The sequence below is a fragment of the Peromyscus maniculatus genome, chromosome 11 (assembly GCF_049852395.1).
Source record: "Peromyscus maniculatus bairdii isolate BWxNUB_F1_BW_parent chromosome 11, HU_Pman_BW_mat_3.1, whole genome shotgun sequence".
Taxonomy (NCBI): domain Eukaryota; kingdom Metazoa; phylum Chordata; class Mammalia; order Rodentia; family Cricetidae; genus Peromyscus; species Peromyscus maniculatus.
This window is the reverse complement of record NC_134862.1, coordinates 90,340,402-90,358,332: the sequence shown is the minus strand read 5'-3', so window position 1 is coordinate 90,358,332 and position 17,931 is coordinate 90,340,402. Positions and strand designations below refer to the sequence as shown.

General features: G+C 40.0%; 1 protein-coding gene across 4 annotated transcripts in view; it reads right to left on the bottom strand.

Moving 5' to 3' along the window:
- Dnah14 (dynein axonemal heavy chain 14) overlaps nucleotides 1–17,931 on the bottom strand; it is a 226,721-nt gene that overhangs the window by 183,647 nt on the left and 25,143 nt on the right. For all 4 annotated transcript variants that reach the window (XR_013043464.1, XM_042258740.2, XM_076548104.1 and 1 more), the window contains exons 8-11: nucleotides 16,861–16,923; nucleotides 14,369–14,507; nucleotides 9,269–9,400; nucleotides 8,286–8,536 (exon numbers count right to left, since the gene is read on the bottom strand). Coding sequence is in view for 3 of the 4 variants with exons in the window: in XM_042258740.2 (XP_042114674.1) it covers nucleotides 8,286–8,536; nucleotides 9,269–9,400; nucleotides 14,369–14,507; nucleotides 16,861–16,923 (585 nt within the window). In the remaining variant the exon portion in view is untranslated. The remainder of the gene's footprint in view (nucleotides 1–8,285; nucleotides 8,537–9,268; nucleotides 9,401–14,368; nucleotides 14,508–16,860; nucleotides 16,924–17,931) is intronic.

Below are 17,931 nucleotides of genomic sequence, written 5' to 3'. Positions count from 1 at the left end.
CAGAGCCTCATTCATCCTGACATGTGCTCTATGATAAACTATGCTCTCTGTCCCTAGAGGAAATGACTTGAACCACTGTAGTCAGAAAGATGGGGAGAACTCATAAACAAACCGAAAAAGTTACTTCCAGTACACGGAGGTTGAGGGTGTCTGATGGGAAATAAGAGACGAGTACAACCAGAACCATCTGGTCCTACCTAAAGAGCCAAATTAGAAAAACAGGAAACTGGACAAAGAGGAAAGATCAAAACTACTGCAAAATTAACAGTAAGTATAAATGTAATTTAAGGTATGGGGTCAAATACATAAACCAGGCAGGCGGTGGTGGCACACGCCTTTAATCCCAGCACTTGGGAGGCAAAAGCAGGCAGATCTCTATGAGTTCAAGGCCAGCCTGGGCTACAGAGAGAGATCCAGGACAGGCACTAAAACTACACAGAGAAACCCTGTCTCGAAAAACCAAAACCAAAACCAAACAAACAAAAAGCCAAAAACAAGTACACAAACCATCTTGTTTTCCTTCTCAAGAGACAGAAACTTTTTGGCTGGTTTAAACTTCAAAATCAAATTATGTTTCTAAAGTCCCTCATAGAAAACTAACAGAGGAGCCACTTCCAAAACAGATGCAAGTAAGATCCAAATGGTCCACCAGTTCTAAAGCCCCGCAGGAGATTGGAAGTTGCTAACACGTGTTTGTGTTAGTGTGAGTGGAGGCCATGGAGCTGGGGATCTCCCCGAGGCTGGCACAAGCCCTCACATGCACAATCCCTGCTGTATGGAGGAAAAAAGAATTGAGAAACAGATCTCAAATATCTGCAGATTGGAGCATAACTTCATTGCAGAATAACCTTAATCCAGAGGTGTTAACATCACAGGTGACAGATGTGTATTGTGTAGGCCGGAAATCAATAGAAAGGTACAAAATTAAGTGAACATGAAAACAACACACACACACACACACACACACACACACACACACACGCACGCAGGCAGGCAGACAGACAGACAGACATACACACATACAGACAGACAGACAGACACACACACACACACACACACACACACACACACACACACACACCACACCATACCAAACAAACAAACAAATCCTGAGATATTGCTGCCGTGAGGACCAGTCTTCAGCAGCTCAGGGATTGAGGGGGATCCACAGAGTCGTCAAACTAATCATTCAACTTGACTTTTCTATCTCAGGGGGCAAAACTTAACTCTCTGGGTCCAGCAGAAAAGAGAAAACACACACACAGCCTCGGGTCTCTCTATCATCTTCTCTCTTCTTTATTTCTTTTCTTACCTCTATCTAGATGTGTCCCTTCTGTCTCTCTAGATATCTTCCTCCTAACTTTATTTTTTCCCTTACAGCTTAATACCCCAGCCAAATCTTTCAAGCAGTATAAAAATTACAATGGAGTTACATTCTAGTTTTTAAGTTAATGAGCACAATGAATACAAGTAACAAGCATTTTCCATATTCCTTACGTGATTAAATATTTCACATATTATAGGTGAAAAACAAATTATCCCCAAGAACCCACATACATTCATGTCCAAGCAACTTGTTATAGATTATCAGAGTGTAAGTAAGCAAGGTATTTTTCTCAGCCAGTTCTTTTACTGGCAGGCTGCATTTTGTGGTTCAAAGAAAGAATCAATTGCTTTACTATTTATCTCAAAAAGTAGTCTTATAAAAATTCTAAAAGAAACACAAATCTAAACTTTTATATATGAAAAACTATCAGTCATCTCTACTTTAAATCCTCAGGGTGCATACCCATTCATGAACAATTCTTTTATATCAGGAAATCCTGAGGGCAGAAATGATTTCGAAGAATTAATCATCATCCTTGATTCCAATCCATTGTAACAAGAAAGGCATGTCAGCTGATAACTTTATTCTTGTTTCTTGACCTCAACAAGTCCTTCACTCAACTGCTTTTCTAAACTATAAATTGTTCCCCAAGATTTTTCTACCTCAAAGCTATTAACAAAAACATCTTAACCTAACCGTAAGTCATTATTTTAAGCTTTGTTTTAGCTATGATGCACACCAAACACCTTGAACACATCTCCCAACAGTAAAAGAACTTGAGCTAGCCTAGCTTCTGGGACATACTTGTTTTCCTTAATCATTAACCTAAGCCACAGTCTATAACGGCTCCTCAAGAGAAACTCACGTAAGTCCTAGCTGTATAACACTTCCTTAGTCCTATTTTCTACCCTCTGCAGCCCCTACTTTATCAGGGGCAACACCATACCTGCCTTTACCTATATTAATTTTCCCACTCAACTAAGCTCTATCATAATCCCTCACCAGAGTTGTTAAAAAGCCTTAATCGTCAAAATTCTATTTAGACTAACACTATTATTTATCAAATCATTACTTCAATTAAACAGCACAGCTTAAGAGGAAATCACCTTATAATAATCCACAGGTAAAAATGCCCACTAGAATGGGATGTTTCCATGAGACAATCACACTACATTAAAGGCAGTGGGGATCCCCTACACCCATTCACGCCATGCTGGGTACCAGAGAAAAACGGCAGTGGCAAACATGTAAAGGCACAGCAGTAGCAAGAGACGTTCTGGAGCCGAAGCCCTCAGGGCCTTGCCTATCCAAGGTTCACCCATCAGTGCTTTGCTTCCTGGTGGTCTGATCTTCGAAGATTAATTGCCACCTGCTGCTTCTCTGACATGACTACCAGCATTGAGACACTTTCAAACCAGCTCTATGAGGGAAATTTATAGCTCAAAGTATTTACATTAAAAAAATTAGCTGGGCGGTGGTGGCATATGCCTTTAGTCCCAGCACTTGGAAGGGAGCGGCAGGCAAATCTCTATGAGTTCAAGGCCAGCCTGGTCTGCAGAGTGAGTTCTAGGACAGCCGAGGCTACACAGAGAAACTCAGTCTCAAAAACCCAAAAACCAAGAGCGAGATGGGGGAGAGGGAGAGAGAGATATTGAAATTGATTCAGACAATGGGGGTAGGTGGGAGGAAGACAGGAGGCAGATCCTAGAAACTCTTCAATATTAAAGGTCCAAAGAAATGCAGAAAACACAGAGAGAGGAAGCCTTGCTGAATATATTATAGTTTCCAAAGATAAGAGTAGTGGCTGTAAGCATGGTCTGATGGCACACATCAGCAACTCCAGCACTCAGGGAAATGACACAGGAGGACCATGAGTTTGAGTCCAGGTCAGGTTACACAATGAGTTCAAAGTAAACCTCAGAGTACATAGTGAGACCTTTTCCCAAAATGGAAAAAAAAAAAAAAAGGAGTAGACAGAAAGGAATGTCATGGAATCCTCAACTGTAACAACTAATGGGATTCTCTGAGCAATGAGTTCCTTTCCTCAGGAACCATCTTTTACAGACCAGGAGAGCCTGTCTTTTTTTTTTTTTTTTTTTGGTTTTTTCGAGACAGGGTTTCTCTGTGTAGCTTTGCGCCTTTCCTGGAGCTCACTTGGTAGCCCAGGCTGGCCTCGAACTCACAAAGATCCGCCTGCCTCTGCCTCCCGAGTGCTGGGATTAAAGGCGTGCGCCACCAACGCCCGGCTGAGCCTGTCTTTTTTAAATGTAGAAATCTAAAATGGGTCTGACTGGATCCCATGCAAAGACACTGGAAAAATAAAATATCTCAAGAGTCTCACATTTCACACTCTAGACTCTATGTTAAGTAAAAATATCCCCCATTAGGGAAATTTACAGCTTTAAGTGCCTACATTTAAAAACAACCACAAAGAACAAGCAAATGAGTTGCTTAATGATGTCACTCAAAACTTCGGGAAGCAACAACAAGCCAAACCCAGCCCATTAGATAGTAATAAGTAATAAGAATCAGAGCCAAACTTAGTAGAAACAAAGGGAAAAAAACAATAACAGCAAATCTAAGAGCTGATTCTTTGGGATGATAAACAAGATTGATAGACTCTTGGCCCAACTAACCAAAGAGAGGACAACCCAAATGAACAGAATCAGAAATAAACATGGAGACACAATAACAGACACCAGTGGGATTCAAAATATTTTAAGAGAATACCGTGAAAACCTATACTCCATTAAATTGGAAAACCTAAAGGAAATGGACAAGTTTCTAGGTTTAGCCAAACCACAAAATTAGATGAAGAAGAGATCGCACTCCAAAGAGAGCCACAGCAAAGGAAGACATTGAGACAGAAAGGGGGAAACCTGTCTTCTTGTGCCAGTCTGTATATGATTTCCTTACTGTGTAAACTAAGTGACCATTCCCTAACTCATTCCCTGGGCCACAGACTCAGCCGCAGCTAGCCTGCACTGTTCTGCCACTAGCCCGTTATTTTCAGTGGCATGTAAAAGAGCGGGATGGGGCCGTGTAGCAATCATATGAAGGCATAACCTGTTTGTGCTGAAGTGGCCATGTTTTCAAGGTGTTGATTTTTCCCATTTCACACACAGTGAAGGCAGTCTGTCATGGACCTTGAATTGAGGCCATAGGTGAATCCTCATTGGCCAAGGGTACTTACTATAGAGAATGACCCACATGTACGTGGGTTGGTCCTCCAACTGAGGTCTTGCAAGACTAAGCTACCTGTGCCATAGTTTGTGGGGGCAGAAGCTAGGTCCATGGGAACAGCTGTGTGTAAGCCATCGCTTACAGTGAAGCGGGATAGTGATCCCTCATGGTCCTAAGGCACATCTTTAAAGCTAGCCTCTTGGTGGCCTGTGTCTGGCACCGATAGCCTGATGATTGTTCCTTACAACCATTCTGAATTTTTTAAAAATAAAATACCTAAGGCAAAACAACAAAAACAAAAACAAATAAATGACCCATTTAAAAAAAAATGGCCTTTTGGTAGTTCTCTAAAAAGAAAACTATCAAAAGATGTAATAAAAACGGCTAAGAAACATTTCAAAAAAGTTCATTGTCCCTAGCAACCAAGGAAATGCAAATCAAAACAAGTTTGGGATTTCATTTTACCCAAGTCAGAATGGCAAAAATCGACAAAACAACTGACAACAGATGCTGGAGAGGATGTGGGGGAAAGGGAACCTCATTCATTCTTGATAGGATGGCAAACTGGTCCAGCCACTCTGAGAATCAGTGTGGATAATATTCTCAGAAAGCTAAAAATAAATCTACTATATGACCCAGCTATACCGTTCTTTGGCATCTGCCTAAAGGACTCAATATTCTTCTCCACAGATGCTTGCTCAGCCGTGTTCATTGCTGTTCCATTGGCAATAGCTAGGGAATGGAAACAACCTAAATGCCCCTCAATAAATGGATGATGAAAATGTAGTACAAATGCACTAAGGAATATTATTCAGCTGTAAAGAAAACTAAAATCATGAACATTTCAGACACCCGGATGAACTAGAAAATATAATGAGGTAACAGATCCAAAGAAACAAATCCTGCACGTTCTCTCTCCTCTGTTGTTCCTTGCTCTCAGGCTTTAGACTGGAGTGCATAACCTAGAGTAACTGCAGAAACCGGGAGAGTGAAGGGGGATCCTGGTGTGGGAGAGGAGCAGCAGAGAGGACAGTAACAAGGTACAAATGATTTGAAATACGAAATGGGGAAATGTGTGCGTTAATTAGTGAGGGGGAGATGAGTACATAAGAAAGAGGGTAAAACAACAGTAAGGATGTCTAAAACAGTCAGAAGGCTTCATATTATTATCCATTTACTTAAAATAATTCATATGTCTGTATTTATATACACACGTATAATTTAAATGAAAAATTTCCATCTTTTCTGATGATGCTCCCTCCAAGAGCCACAGAACATGTAGCAAACCCCCTAACATCAGGCATGAGAAGTCCCCTTTTGAGTTGTTATCAGGATTGTCCAAGAGACTCTTAAAACGTAGGCTATGGTCACCCGTGGTTGCCTCCCACAGGTAGAAGCTAAGCTAAGCTCCTATTGCTGAAGACAACATGGCCTTTGGACACAGGACCCACAAGATCTGAGCTGGAACTGACATGAAAGCCTCCTCTCTCAGGACTTTCTTTCATTGTACCAGAGGGGGCCAGGCAAGCTTCCAAGGGCGGGAAGCAACCAATAGTCCTAGCCACCTGTGATGCCAAGGAACCACAATGACCAGCATGGCATACTAACCCTACAGGTGCATTAGTGGCGCACATCTCTTGCTGGTGACTAATAGCTCACTAAGTTGACCTAAGGCCTGCTCAACAGGAGGGAAGCCATGCCTACTACTGGAAACCTATTGAAGTCATGGATCTTGGAGGGAAACCCACACTTGTTACTTTTCCATACCAATTCAATCCCTAACTACATTCTAAATATCTATCTTTACATCCACAGATAAGTGTAGTTCTCACCTATCATCAAAGAAACTTCTCTTGTAACAGAGAGAGACCATTCAGAAAACCACAACCAATTAAAATTCAGAGAACAAGAGAATGTGTGGTGCCAACTGATATATCTACAACTCAATTCTGACACCTAAGGCTCAGGGATCATTGTAGATGAGAGTATAGAAAGATTTTTAAGAGTCAGAGGCACAGGAAGTTTGCTGTGAGATTGTGTCTTCTAGAAATGTGAGAGAAATGGGCTATGCCTGTGAAGTCTCATCAGCATGGCTGCCTAAACAGGACATGAATAAAAACACCAAAAGACATGCTGACATGCAAGGCTGAAAGCTCTTGGAGCCTCAACCTAGACAAGAACTAAGGGCACTGGGGAATACAGAGTTGGAGAAATGGCCTTCCCTACGTCTTCTCCCAGTTGATTGTTCAATATCAAGTGGTCAGCCCTAAGATCATATACATACAGGTAATTTTATAAGAACTGAACAGATTGTATTTTGTATTTAGTTACGCATACCAACAATTAAAGAATAAGAGGCCATGAATTTGAGAAAGAGCAAGGTAGGGCATGTGAGAGAGAGAAGGGAGAAAAGAGAAGAGGGAAATGATATCGTTTTAAAAATTAATTATTAAAATCTTCCCAATGGATTCAATACAATACCTATAAAAATCCTGGTTGTCATTTTTTCCTTTCTTTTCGGAAATTAGCAAGTTCATATACAATGGCCAAAACAGTATTGGAAAAGCAAAAAGAGCAATGTTGGAAGACTGGCAATTTCCTGATACAAAGTAGAGTCATCAAGACAGTATGATACTGACATAAAGATCGACATACAAATAAGTGAAACAAATTAAGCTGAGAAATAATCTATAGACTTATGGCAGAATGGATTATCAACTGCCAAAAGAATTCAATGAAGAAACAAATATTTTCTCTTCAACAATAATGCTGGGACAATGGGATGATCATGTGGAAATGATCTTAGACCCTGTCATGACAAATAGACATAAATCTTCATGGCCTTGGATTAGGTAATGATTTGTGAGATATGCCTGAAGCACAGTCAAAGGGAAACAAAGTAGATTTCATAAAAATGAATGTTCTTCCACCTTCCTCTTTTTCTTCACTTCTTTCCTCTTTTCTTCTCCCCTCCTTTTTCTTTTTCTCTTTCTCCTAGGGTCTCACTCCCCGGCAGGCTAGTCTGGAACTCACTCTGCAGCCTTGGCTGGCTTTGACTTAGTAACCTCCTGCATCAGTCTTTGGAATGCTCAGAACACAGGTATATGCCACCTTACCCAAATCAAAATGTAAAACCCTTTCTCTAAGGAATACCATGAAGAAAGTGAGATGATGATCCCTGAAATCCAAAATACACATGTAGAGTTCTTACAACCCCATAGAAGAAGGCACATAATCTGATTTTAAAAAATGAAAGGTAAATTTGAACAGACATTTTCTTAATGAAAACAAATGGCCAACAAGCACATGAAAAAATATTCAACATCATTAGTTATTATAGAAATAGAAATCAATATTGTTAAAATACAGATAGATAGTAGCAACCATCATGGGACCTGTATCTAACAGGAATTTATTCTGTGTTTATTAGCAACTTGATGACATAGTCATCATTATTATTTCCACTTTATGAGGAAATTTACATTTTATTTCCACATGAGAAAACTAAAGAATTTATTCAAATTTCACTGAGCACTCTACATTTTATACAGTAACAGATCTACTCAGAATTTAAAGAAAAAAAAAAACAACTTTTCTTCAATTAATGGGCAATATTAAGGTATTATTGATAATAAAAATTACAGAAATTAGTGTAAGTTATTTGCTACATGGAAGATTTTCAAAGTCTAACTTTAATTCCTGGATATTTTCTCCACAATTAGTAATATATTACAAGAATATAACTTCCCTTTATTAGTCAAAACGTGTCACTCACCTCATGAGACTTTCATTCATTTTTTCCTTTGAAAATGGCATCCTAGCAGAACCAATGAATAGTTCCAAAAGCTGGCTGACTGCAGAGTTCATGAGCTGACGAATGAGTTCTTGAAACAGGTAATCAATCAGCCTTAAAAACTTCAAATTGGTTTCTAATAAAGACCGATACTGGGGCAGCTTAAAATGTGTTGTGTCGATTTCAGATGGTTTTGACTCAAAGTATTCTTTAATATCTTTCTTTTCTGCAACCTAAAATTCATAAAGCAGTTGGGAAGCATGGCATTTCCCTATGTTCATGCAGCTGATCTGCAGTCTATAGTACCATAATTGGCCTGGGCAGTATATAAAACGAAATCTTACCAACTTTCATCAGTATTTTATCTCACATTCACACTGCATTTAAACATCTGTCAAGAAGAGAGAGTCCTTATGTGTTCTGAAGCCAGTGACGTCTAGAATCTCCGAAGCAGGTAGGTTTGCAAGTCAGACAGGAGTGGACGGGCAGGTGAGTGCCTCCACATACTTACACAGAGGGATCTTCAGCGGCGCACAGGGGAAGAATGCCTCGGCAGACACTGTCCACTGTATTACTGAATTCTCTTTATAAAATCCTCAGTGAAGTTTCATTTCATCTAGATGGTTCTCCTGAGCAATGGAGTTTTCTTTATCTTATGAACACTAAGAACTTTGTAACTAATCAGAGTCCCTTTATATGTTAGCTCAGGCTAGATAGGAAGCATCTTGAAATTACAGAAATATTTATATTTCATGCACTCATAGACATACTTACATATACATGTTTCACTGCATTTTGTCTCATGCCCCAAAAAAGTTCTTAGACATAGTAAATGTAATACCAGTTGGTTGGTTAATTAACCACCATTGACTCTCTCCTGCCCATTTCCAATACTTTTTTTAGGAATGCAATTTGGAATGCTCACTTAGCACACAGTAACAGGACAGATAAAACCACAGAATTACCTTTAAGATTGTACTTCTTATCTCTGCAATTGCCTTAGTCTTGATCTCCTCAAGCTGTACCACTGCCTGGGCGGCTTGCTGTATCTGCTCTTCACAAAACTTGTCCAAAACGTAAGTTTGGGAAGTGTTCAGCTATCAAACGGCAGTAAATGTTTGAAATGTTTGCAGGTTTGAAAATGAAAAATCAATTACAAAGAGCAAGAGATAAGGAATATGATCACCTTTTCATGGCATACTGAAGAGCATAGCTTATAATTTCTTCTTTATATTTTGTTTTACATACCATGGCTTAAATGTTCTTCAAATTTAAATACAGTTAAATGCAATTAAATCTTTTTGTTTTCATTTTTTTGAGTCAGGGTCTTACTATGTAGGGCTGGCCTGAAACTCATAGAGATCTGCCTGCCTCTGCTTCCCAAGTGCTAGGGTTAAAGCCATATACCACACTATGCCCATCATAACTAAATCTTAATAAAAGGAAAGGTACAGTATTATTTTAAACCCTAACTCAAATTAATCTGGAATAGAAATCTTTAAAAATTATATTTTCTTAAAATTAAGAAAGTTAAGGTATTATCTATGAAAACTAGGGATCACACTAACTCCAAAACTTATTCTTGCTTTTTGAATTTCAATGATCTGTTAACTCAAAAGCGTGAGTATGAAGTACAGGATAAAACTGGGTTAGGGTGGTGGCTCATTTGGTAAAGTTCCAGTTGCAAAAGCGTGAGGACCTGGGTTCCGAGCCCAGCACACACAGAGCTGGTGTGGTGGTGCACATCTGTAACTCTCATGCTGGGGAAGAGCAGCTGGGTCAGTCAGTCCTTGGAACTTGCTGGCCAGCCAGTTTAGTCAATCCCTGAATGCCAAGTTCAGTGAAAGATGCTGTCTCGAAAAGTAAGGGGCACAACAGAGGACACCGGACATGCATCTTCGGCTTCCACACACACATACATGACCATGTGTTGTAGGATATTTACTGTTGCATTATTTACTGGAAAAACCTGTTTCTAGTTGTGGTGTGGCTCAGTCCTAGCACATGCCTTTAATCCAAGAGCTTTCTGCTTGGATATTGTAAACAGGATTAAATGAAGTCAATCATAGGTCAAGAGGCAGAGCAAGCAACCAGTTGACTGGAAGTGAGCAAGAAAAAGATCCATAGGAGTAAGAAGGAGTCAGGAGGATGGATAGAGATGCACAGGAAGTAGAAGGGAGGAACATTGAGTTTGATGAGTCTTGTTTGAGACGGCGGAGGAGAAAGGAGAGGTTTCTGGAACATTGCAGAGGAGGATGGACAGCTGGGTGTTTGCTCTGCCTCTCTGAGCTAGCAGGCTTTCACCCCAGCATATGGCTCCCCAATCTTTATTGATGAAATCAAATGATTAATATTTTATTAAAAACAACCTTACACACACACACACACACACACACACAAACACTCAAGGAGTCAACACAAACATATACAAGTTAACGAACAAGTTAAAATTAGGTAATTGCTATACATTATTGGGAATCCTATAGGGAGAAATTTCCAGCAACTACACAATTAGTTCTTTTTTGGTAATACAGAATGGTATAATCCATTCAAGCATGTGCTATTAATCATCCTTCTCTCAATATTTTCTTACATTTCTATGGCATGTTAATTCTCTTGCCACAAAACATTTCATCAATATGCAGACCTCTTTATCCCTAGATGTTGTGGAATATTAGTTTAAGACATATTACATTATTTTATGCTGTGAAACATTTGTTTAATGATGCAAAGATACGCTGCATTCTTTGAAGTGGATAGCAGTTCCAGCTTTGACCTGGAAGTACTACCCCCAGTGAGGCTTCCGGTAACTGTCATGCCTACCTATGACCTGCCCCTGAGGCGGGGCTGAGATGGGAGTCCTTAAGACCCCAAACACGGATATGCTGGCTCTCTTGGTTCCTGGTGATCCTGGATGCTGGATGGTAGGCCAAGCGGAGTTCTCCAGAGAACCCAGCTGGACTGCATCTCACCTCTCCTGGATCCTATAACCAACCCCTTTATTAGCTGTAAGTTACACCCCAAAATAAACCTTTTTAACTACATGGAGTTGCTTTAATAAATCCCCCAATAATTCTTTTATGTTGCATTTGCTTAATTCTGTGAAACTGTGTTACTTTGCCTGTCTAAAACACCTGATAGGTCTAATAAAGAGCTGACCAGCCAATAGCTAGGCAGGAGAAAGGATAGGCAGGGCTGGCAGAGAGAGAGTAAATAGGAGAAGAAATCTAGGCTAGGGAAGGAAGAGAGAGGGAGGGTCAAGGAAAGGAGAGGGAGAGGCGGGCGCTAGGGGCCAGCCACCCAAACACACAACCAGACGCGGAATAAAGAAAGGTACAAAGTCCAGAGGCAAAATGTAGAAAAAGAGAAACGAGTTAATTTAAGTTAAAAAAACTGGTTAGAATTAAGCCAAGCTAAGGCTGGGCATTCATAAGTAAGAATCAGTCTTCATGTATTTATTTGGGAGCTGGGTGGCTCCCAAACAGTAAAATAAACCAACTACTCCTAGATGCTACAGTTTCACATAAAGCCGCCTATGGTCCAGCCTTACTATTTTGGATTGACTCAATTTCTCCTCTTTGTCCCTTGTCTGATTATCCGATTCTAATTTTTCAAATAAAATGCCTCAAAAATCCTCCCTCATTCCTGGTTTCACTGCTAATATTGTTTATACCTGCATCGATTAATAACATACTAATTAATTTGTTAACCTCATTATCTCTGCACTGATGATTTTTTTCAAAACAGGAATGCCTCTAAACTAGCACACTGAGACTCTCAATCATTGTTCTCTTTAGGAACAGCCCCAAATGTGCTCGGCACCAGAGTCCCGAGACACTGCGGGACTACCTGCTCTGCTCTTGACTCTCCCCCAATAGACAAGATAGCGTATCTAACTCCTTACCAAGCATCCAAAATGCCTTTCAAAAACCCAGACTCCACTCTTAAATGTGAAACATAATCCACAATCTCTGCCTTGTTCTGTCCACACAGAAAGAGCATGATCTCTCTCAGCTCTGTCATCTGAAAGTGAAGTTTTGGAAGGTTCGTGATGCTCTGAGGGAAAACTGATAGGAAAGCCCCAGGGAACCCTGACAGCCTTTAGTCGCTGATACAGCACCTGCTACCCGCTCGTGTCTTAGGCACAGACAAAAATCTGTCAAGATTTTCCAGACTGCTTAGCTTTCCTAGTCATTAAGTTTCCTTTCCTTTTGCCTCCTTTTCCTTTTTCCTTTCCTTCCCTCCCCTCCCTCCCTCTCTTCCCTTCCCTCCCCCTCCCTCTCCTCCTCCTTCTTTGTTGTTTTTTGAGGCAGGTCTCACTATGTAGCTCTGGCTGGCCTTAAACTCATAGAGATCTGTCTGCTTCTGTCTCCCAAGTGCTTGGATTAAAGGTGTGTGCTACCAAGCCTGGTCCCATACTCATGGTTTAAAAGTTTTAAAATTCACTTAATCATAAGACAATCTAAAATAGGCATTTCTTCCTACACAAAAACCATACAAAGATGTCTCCTAGGTTAAACTGAATTTAATATTCAGCCAGGAGTGGTGGTAAAGGCTCATAATCTTAACATTAGAAAAGCTAAGGCAGGAGGATTATAAACAGGAGGCCAGTCTGGTCCCCACAGCAAGCTCCAGGCCAACTGATGTACACAAAGAGATCCTGTCTCATAAACCTAAGAAAGAGGGGGAAAAAAAAGACAGAAACACTAATACTAATATCCTCAATGTAGATATCCAAAATACAGATGGGTGGTGGTGGTGCATGCCTTTAATTCCAGCACTCAGGAGGCAGAGGCAGGCAGATCTCCAAGTTCAAGGCCAGCCTGGTCTGTAGATTGAGTTCCAAGACAGCCAGAGCCATACAGAGAAACCTTGTCTCAAAAAACAAAGTAACTAACAAGCTCCCCCCCCCCAACAAAGCAAAACAAGCAAACAAAATATGTTATCTGTAGTGATTAATTCATCTACCTGAATTCTTGTACTACCTCAAAGAATATCGAACAGTTAATTACTATATTTCATTGATTTTAAACTTATGTTGATTTAAATATTATGTTAGGTGTTGATCTTATTAGTCATGTATATTCAACATAAAAACATTTTTGAGATTATCAAATTCAAAACTTGTCCAAGTTCCTTTACCATTTCTCTTTCTAAATTTAAATGACTACTTTACCTTTCAGGATCTCCCTACATACTGAGATAGTAAAGTAAAGTTTGCTAACTCTATACAGAGTTATACATAATCTGTTTAACTCTATACGAAGCACTTAAGACTTATAGTTCTATGTGTTTAGTCTTTTTCATAAAAAGCTCTACTATAAACTAAGTCAGGCCATTAGTAAGCTCATCTTTCCTAAAATCCTGAAGCAGGAAAGTTCATTCATTTAAGCCAACATTGCTTAATTCCATCTTGTGATGAATTCTTGACATGAAAAACACCGTGCATTAGAAATTATTAATTACACATAATTCTGCACTTTAGAGAGACATTTGGCAATAAAGGGTGTGGTGGTTTGAAAGAAAATGGTCCCCAAAGGAAGTGGCACTATTAGGAGGTGTGGCCTTGTTGGATGAAGTGTGTCACTGTAGGGATGGGCTTTGAGGACTCTTCTTCTCAAGCTTCCCTCAGTATGACAGTCAGTCAATTTTTCTGTTGCCTGTAAGACGTAGCACTTGCAGCTCCAGCATCATATCTGCTTGTACACTGCTGTGCTCCCCTTCCTATCATAATGGACTGAACCTCTGAAACTATAAGCAAGCCACCCTAATTAAGTGTTTTCTTTATAAGAGTTGCTGTGGTCATGGTGTCTTTTCACAACAATAGAAACCCTAACTAAGACAAAGGGCTTCGAAGTCACTTCTGTTAAGATATCAGCCAGAATTTGTTAGAAATGTTGACTCCTACCATTGGTTGCCATGTTCTTGACCACTATTTTATCACATCAGTCGCCCACAGTGATTTACAGATGGATGTAGAAATTGCTGTTGCTTTATTCAAAATTCTGAGTGGTTTTCCCAGTTTCTGTGTACCTGTACTGTTGGCAGGGAATGCTTCCACCCACCTTTATCAGGCGTATGGCTGAGGGATTGTCTTCGTTGTTATTTTTGAGATTCAGTGCATCTTCAAAAAGTCCTCTTGCATAAAGCAAACACCTTTGAAATAACTCGTCAGCACAAAAAAGGTGGCCATACAAGTATGCTCTGGAAAGTAAACATGCCCACAGATTTAGCTCTCCTTCCAAAGGAATAAAGCCAGCACTATTATGTCACTGAGTTCAAGGAGTTTTGCTATTTCCAATTTGATTTCCAAGCAGTGCTATGGAAAAGGAATTATATGTACCGTCAACTCACTAAATTTATTCAATTTAAATCATTTTTTCCAAGTATCAAGGGCAATGTTCCTTGAATAAGGGACAATTTGGAGACTAATTCTGACAAACTACCAACTATCTGTCACCTACAGTAGAGAAGGGATTTCCTCTTTTTCTGCCGCTTTCTTTCTATGTGTCGTAATCACAAAGGTAAGACAAGCCACAGCCAACAATGCTGGGAAGAAGGACAGGATGGAAGAGGAGACAAGGCAGAGAGGGAGAAAGGTGGCTCCTCAGGTCCTGGATCTGACAGAGCAGAGCTTGCTTCTGTGGAGAATGGGCCCTTCTGCCTTCCATATTCCTCGTGTGGCAACACGAGACACTTCCCTAAAGAGGATCTCCAGATGGCGATAGGCACACGAAGAGATGGTCAACATTAGAGGAATGCAAATTAGTGATAACATTAAGAAAACACAAATGAAAACAGCGGAGATGTTATTACACATGGATCAGGATGTCTGAAGTCAAAACCTGCGACAGCACGGATAACATCAAGGATATTGAAGAAAAGGAATTGACTGTGGGATGACAAACAGCACAGGCATTCTGGAAACTATTTTGTCACCTACAAAAACTAAATACAGCTTGGCCAGTTTGTGCATGCCTACAACCCCAGTGCACAGGAGGCTGAGGCAGGAAGATGGTAAATTCTAGGTCAGCCTGGAATATAGAGTAAGTCCCTGTGTCAAACCAACCAACCAACAAAAAATAAACCACTCAAACATCCAGAGAATATATGACTCAGAGTTTTAACCTGGGGCATTTACCCCAGAGAAATGGAAACTGAAGCATACACAGATGTTTACAGCAGCTTCCTATGATAGCCCAAACCTCTAGAAAATATACATGTGTACATCAATAGAGAAACGTGAACAAACTACAGTACACCTGTGTCTGAGAATTGACCACAGAACTACTGATGTGTGTGCAACTGAGATGGGTCTCCAGAGCATTATGCTAAGTGAAATAGTCAACCTCACATGTTATATGATTCTTTTTACATAGTATTTGGTATTCTTTCTACATAACATACTTTACTGAAGTATGATGGACAGGGAAAAGGTGAATATATCTCTGTCTGTCTGTCTGTCTACCTACTAACTATCTATCTATCTATCTATCTATCTATCTATCTATCTATCTATCTCCCTATTTATAGCTATATATACATATATACATGCATATAATTGGACCCACTGGAGCTACATGCACATCTGTGAACCATCATACAGTCCATGTCATGAGTCTGTGAACTTGCCTCTTGCTTTTATTATTGTTTCTGATAAGAATGCTCCTTCAAAGCCCAAACCACAGAACTAGAGCATGTGTCAGTAGTTACCACAGAGTAAGGAGAGGCAGTGAGCAAGGAAGTGATGATAGCTATAAAGGCAAACATAATAGACCCTCTGGTCTATTAGAATAGACAGAAATATTCTGCATATTAATTAATGTTAACATTCTGGCAGTCATAACGTTCCATAATATTGTGAGTTGTGGAGTCCAGGGGCGGGGTGGTAGGTAAAGGGCACAGAGGATTTCTCTGTCTTATTTCTTACAAATGCATTTCAATTCACAATTATAGCAAAATATAATCTTTCCTAAAGATAACAAAAACACTCAGCTGCTTGAAATAACACAAAATAAGGCCAATTGATATCTGTGACTACTTCATTCCTATTTGGGGAAGGAAAAAAGAAAAGATGAAGGGACCAGAGGAACTCACAGCACAGTGGTCACAGCGGTATGGTCACAGAGTAGCATCCTGCGACATACTGAAAGCGTTTTACTATCTTCCACAGAACACAGATGGTTAAACTGCAGATCTGGGAAGACAGCTCAGTGGCAGAGCACTTGCCTAGCATGCACTGAACTCACCATTCTGCCTATAGTGCCGAGACAGAGAGAAAGAGAGAGAGAGAGAGAGAGAGAGAGAGAGAGAGAGAGAGAGAGAGAGAGAGAGAGAGAGAGAGAAAGAAGAAGAAGAAGAAGAAGAAGAAGAAGAAGAAGAAGAAGAAGAAGAAGAAAAGAGAAGAGAAGAGAAGAGAAGTAGATGCTAAATGCATTTAAAACATCAGCATAATGTAACTTCCCAATCTGAATTAAAATTCAAGTGTATCTCTTTCATACTACATTTTGAACTCATTTTGCTTTTGGAATCGGTATGATTGTATATTAAGGTTTACCTGCTCTTCTCTGTCTTAATTCTTTTAACATTCAGTTTCCAAGTAACAAAGGCTTTATTCATCCTGAAAAGAAAAAAAATACCTCTTATATTCTATATATACAACTCATATAGTTAGTTATATGGAACATGTTTATTTAGAGCTAAGCAATGTTAGAAAATTCCTTAGACTATGTTTTGTCTTGCACGATCAAAATAAAGTGCTAAGCCATACAAATTTTCTCCAAAACCATCAACAAAATATAACGCAAACAGCAAATGTAAGTGAAAGCCATTAGATTTTTTATAGATACAGAATTCATGTTGGCTGCAACATCCCAATAAATATTAAAAACTATGAAATATATTTTATACATTAATTAGCTTGCAATATGTAACAGAAATGGAAAAAATGGAGAGGGGGATCCAATCAGGGAAGGGAGAGGAAGGAAGGAGAAATCACACTAAGTTGTTTGACAAAGCCTCAAGGAATCTTGTTATTTTACATTTACCTAAAATCATAACAATACATCTATGTGTACACACACACACACACACACACACACACACACACACACACACACACACACACACACACACTAAAGGAGGTTATGTCACCATGGCTGGCAATGCTTCCCACAAGAACCATAGATTACCAAAATCCCCCAAACCAACAACCACAAGAAATCTCCTTTAGAATGTTCAGGGTAGACTGATTCCCAAATCAATATGGACTGTGGCTGCCGCTTTTGGTTGCCTCTCTGAGGTGAAGAAAAGCCCCGCTGCTGAAGACACCACCCACTTAGGACACAGGACTCTGGTTATTCTAGCTGGATCTAACCTGAAAGTCTTCTTCCTACAGTCTAGTGTCCATAGTACCGGAAAATACTAGGAGAGCTGCCACAGGAGAAAATCGACGAACAGTCCCAGCCAACTGTGACACCCCTGAACCACACCAACGGCCAGCATGGCAAGGTATCTGTAGAAGTGGCCCTCATATGTTGGTGGTAACCAACAGCTCTCTCAGTGGACTTAGAGCCCATGCAACAGGAAGGAAATCATGCCTGGTGCTAGAGTCTGGCCATCTTCCAGA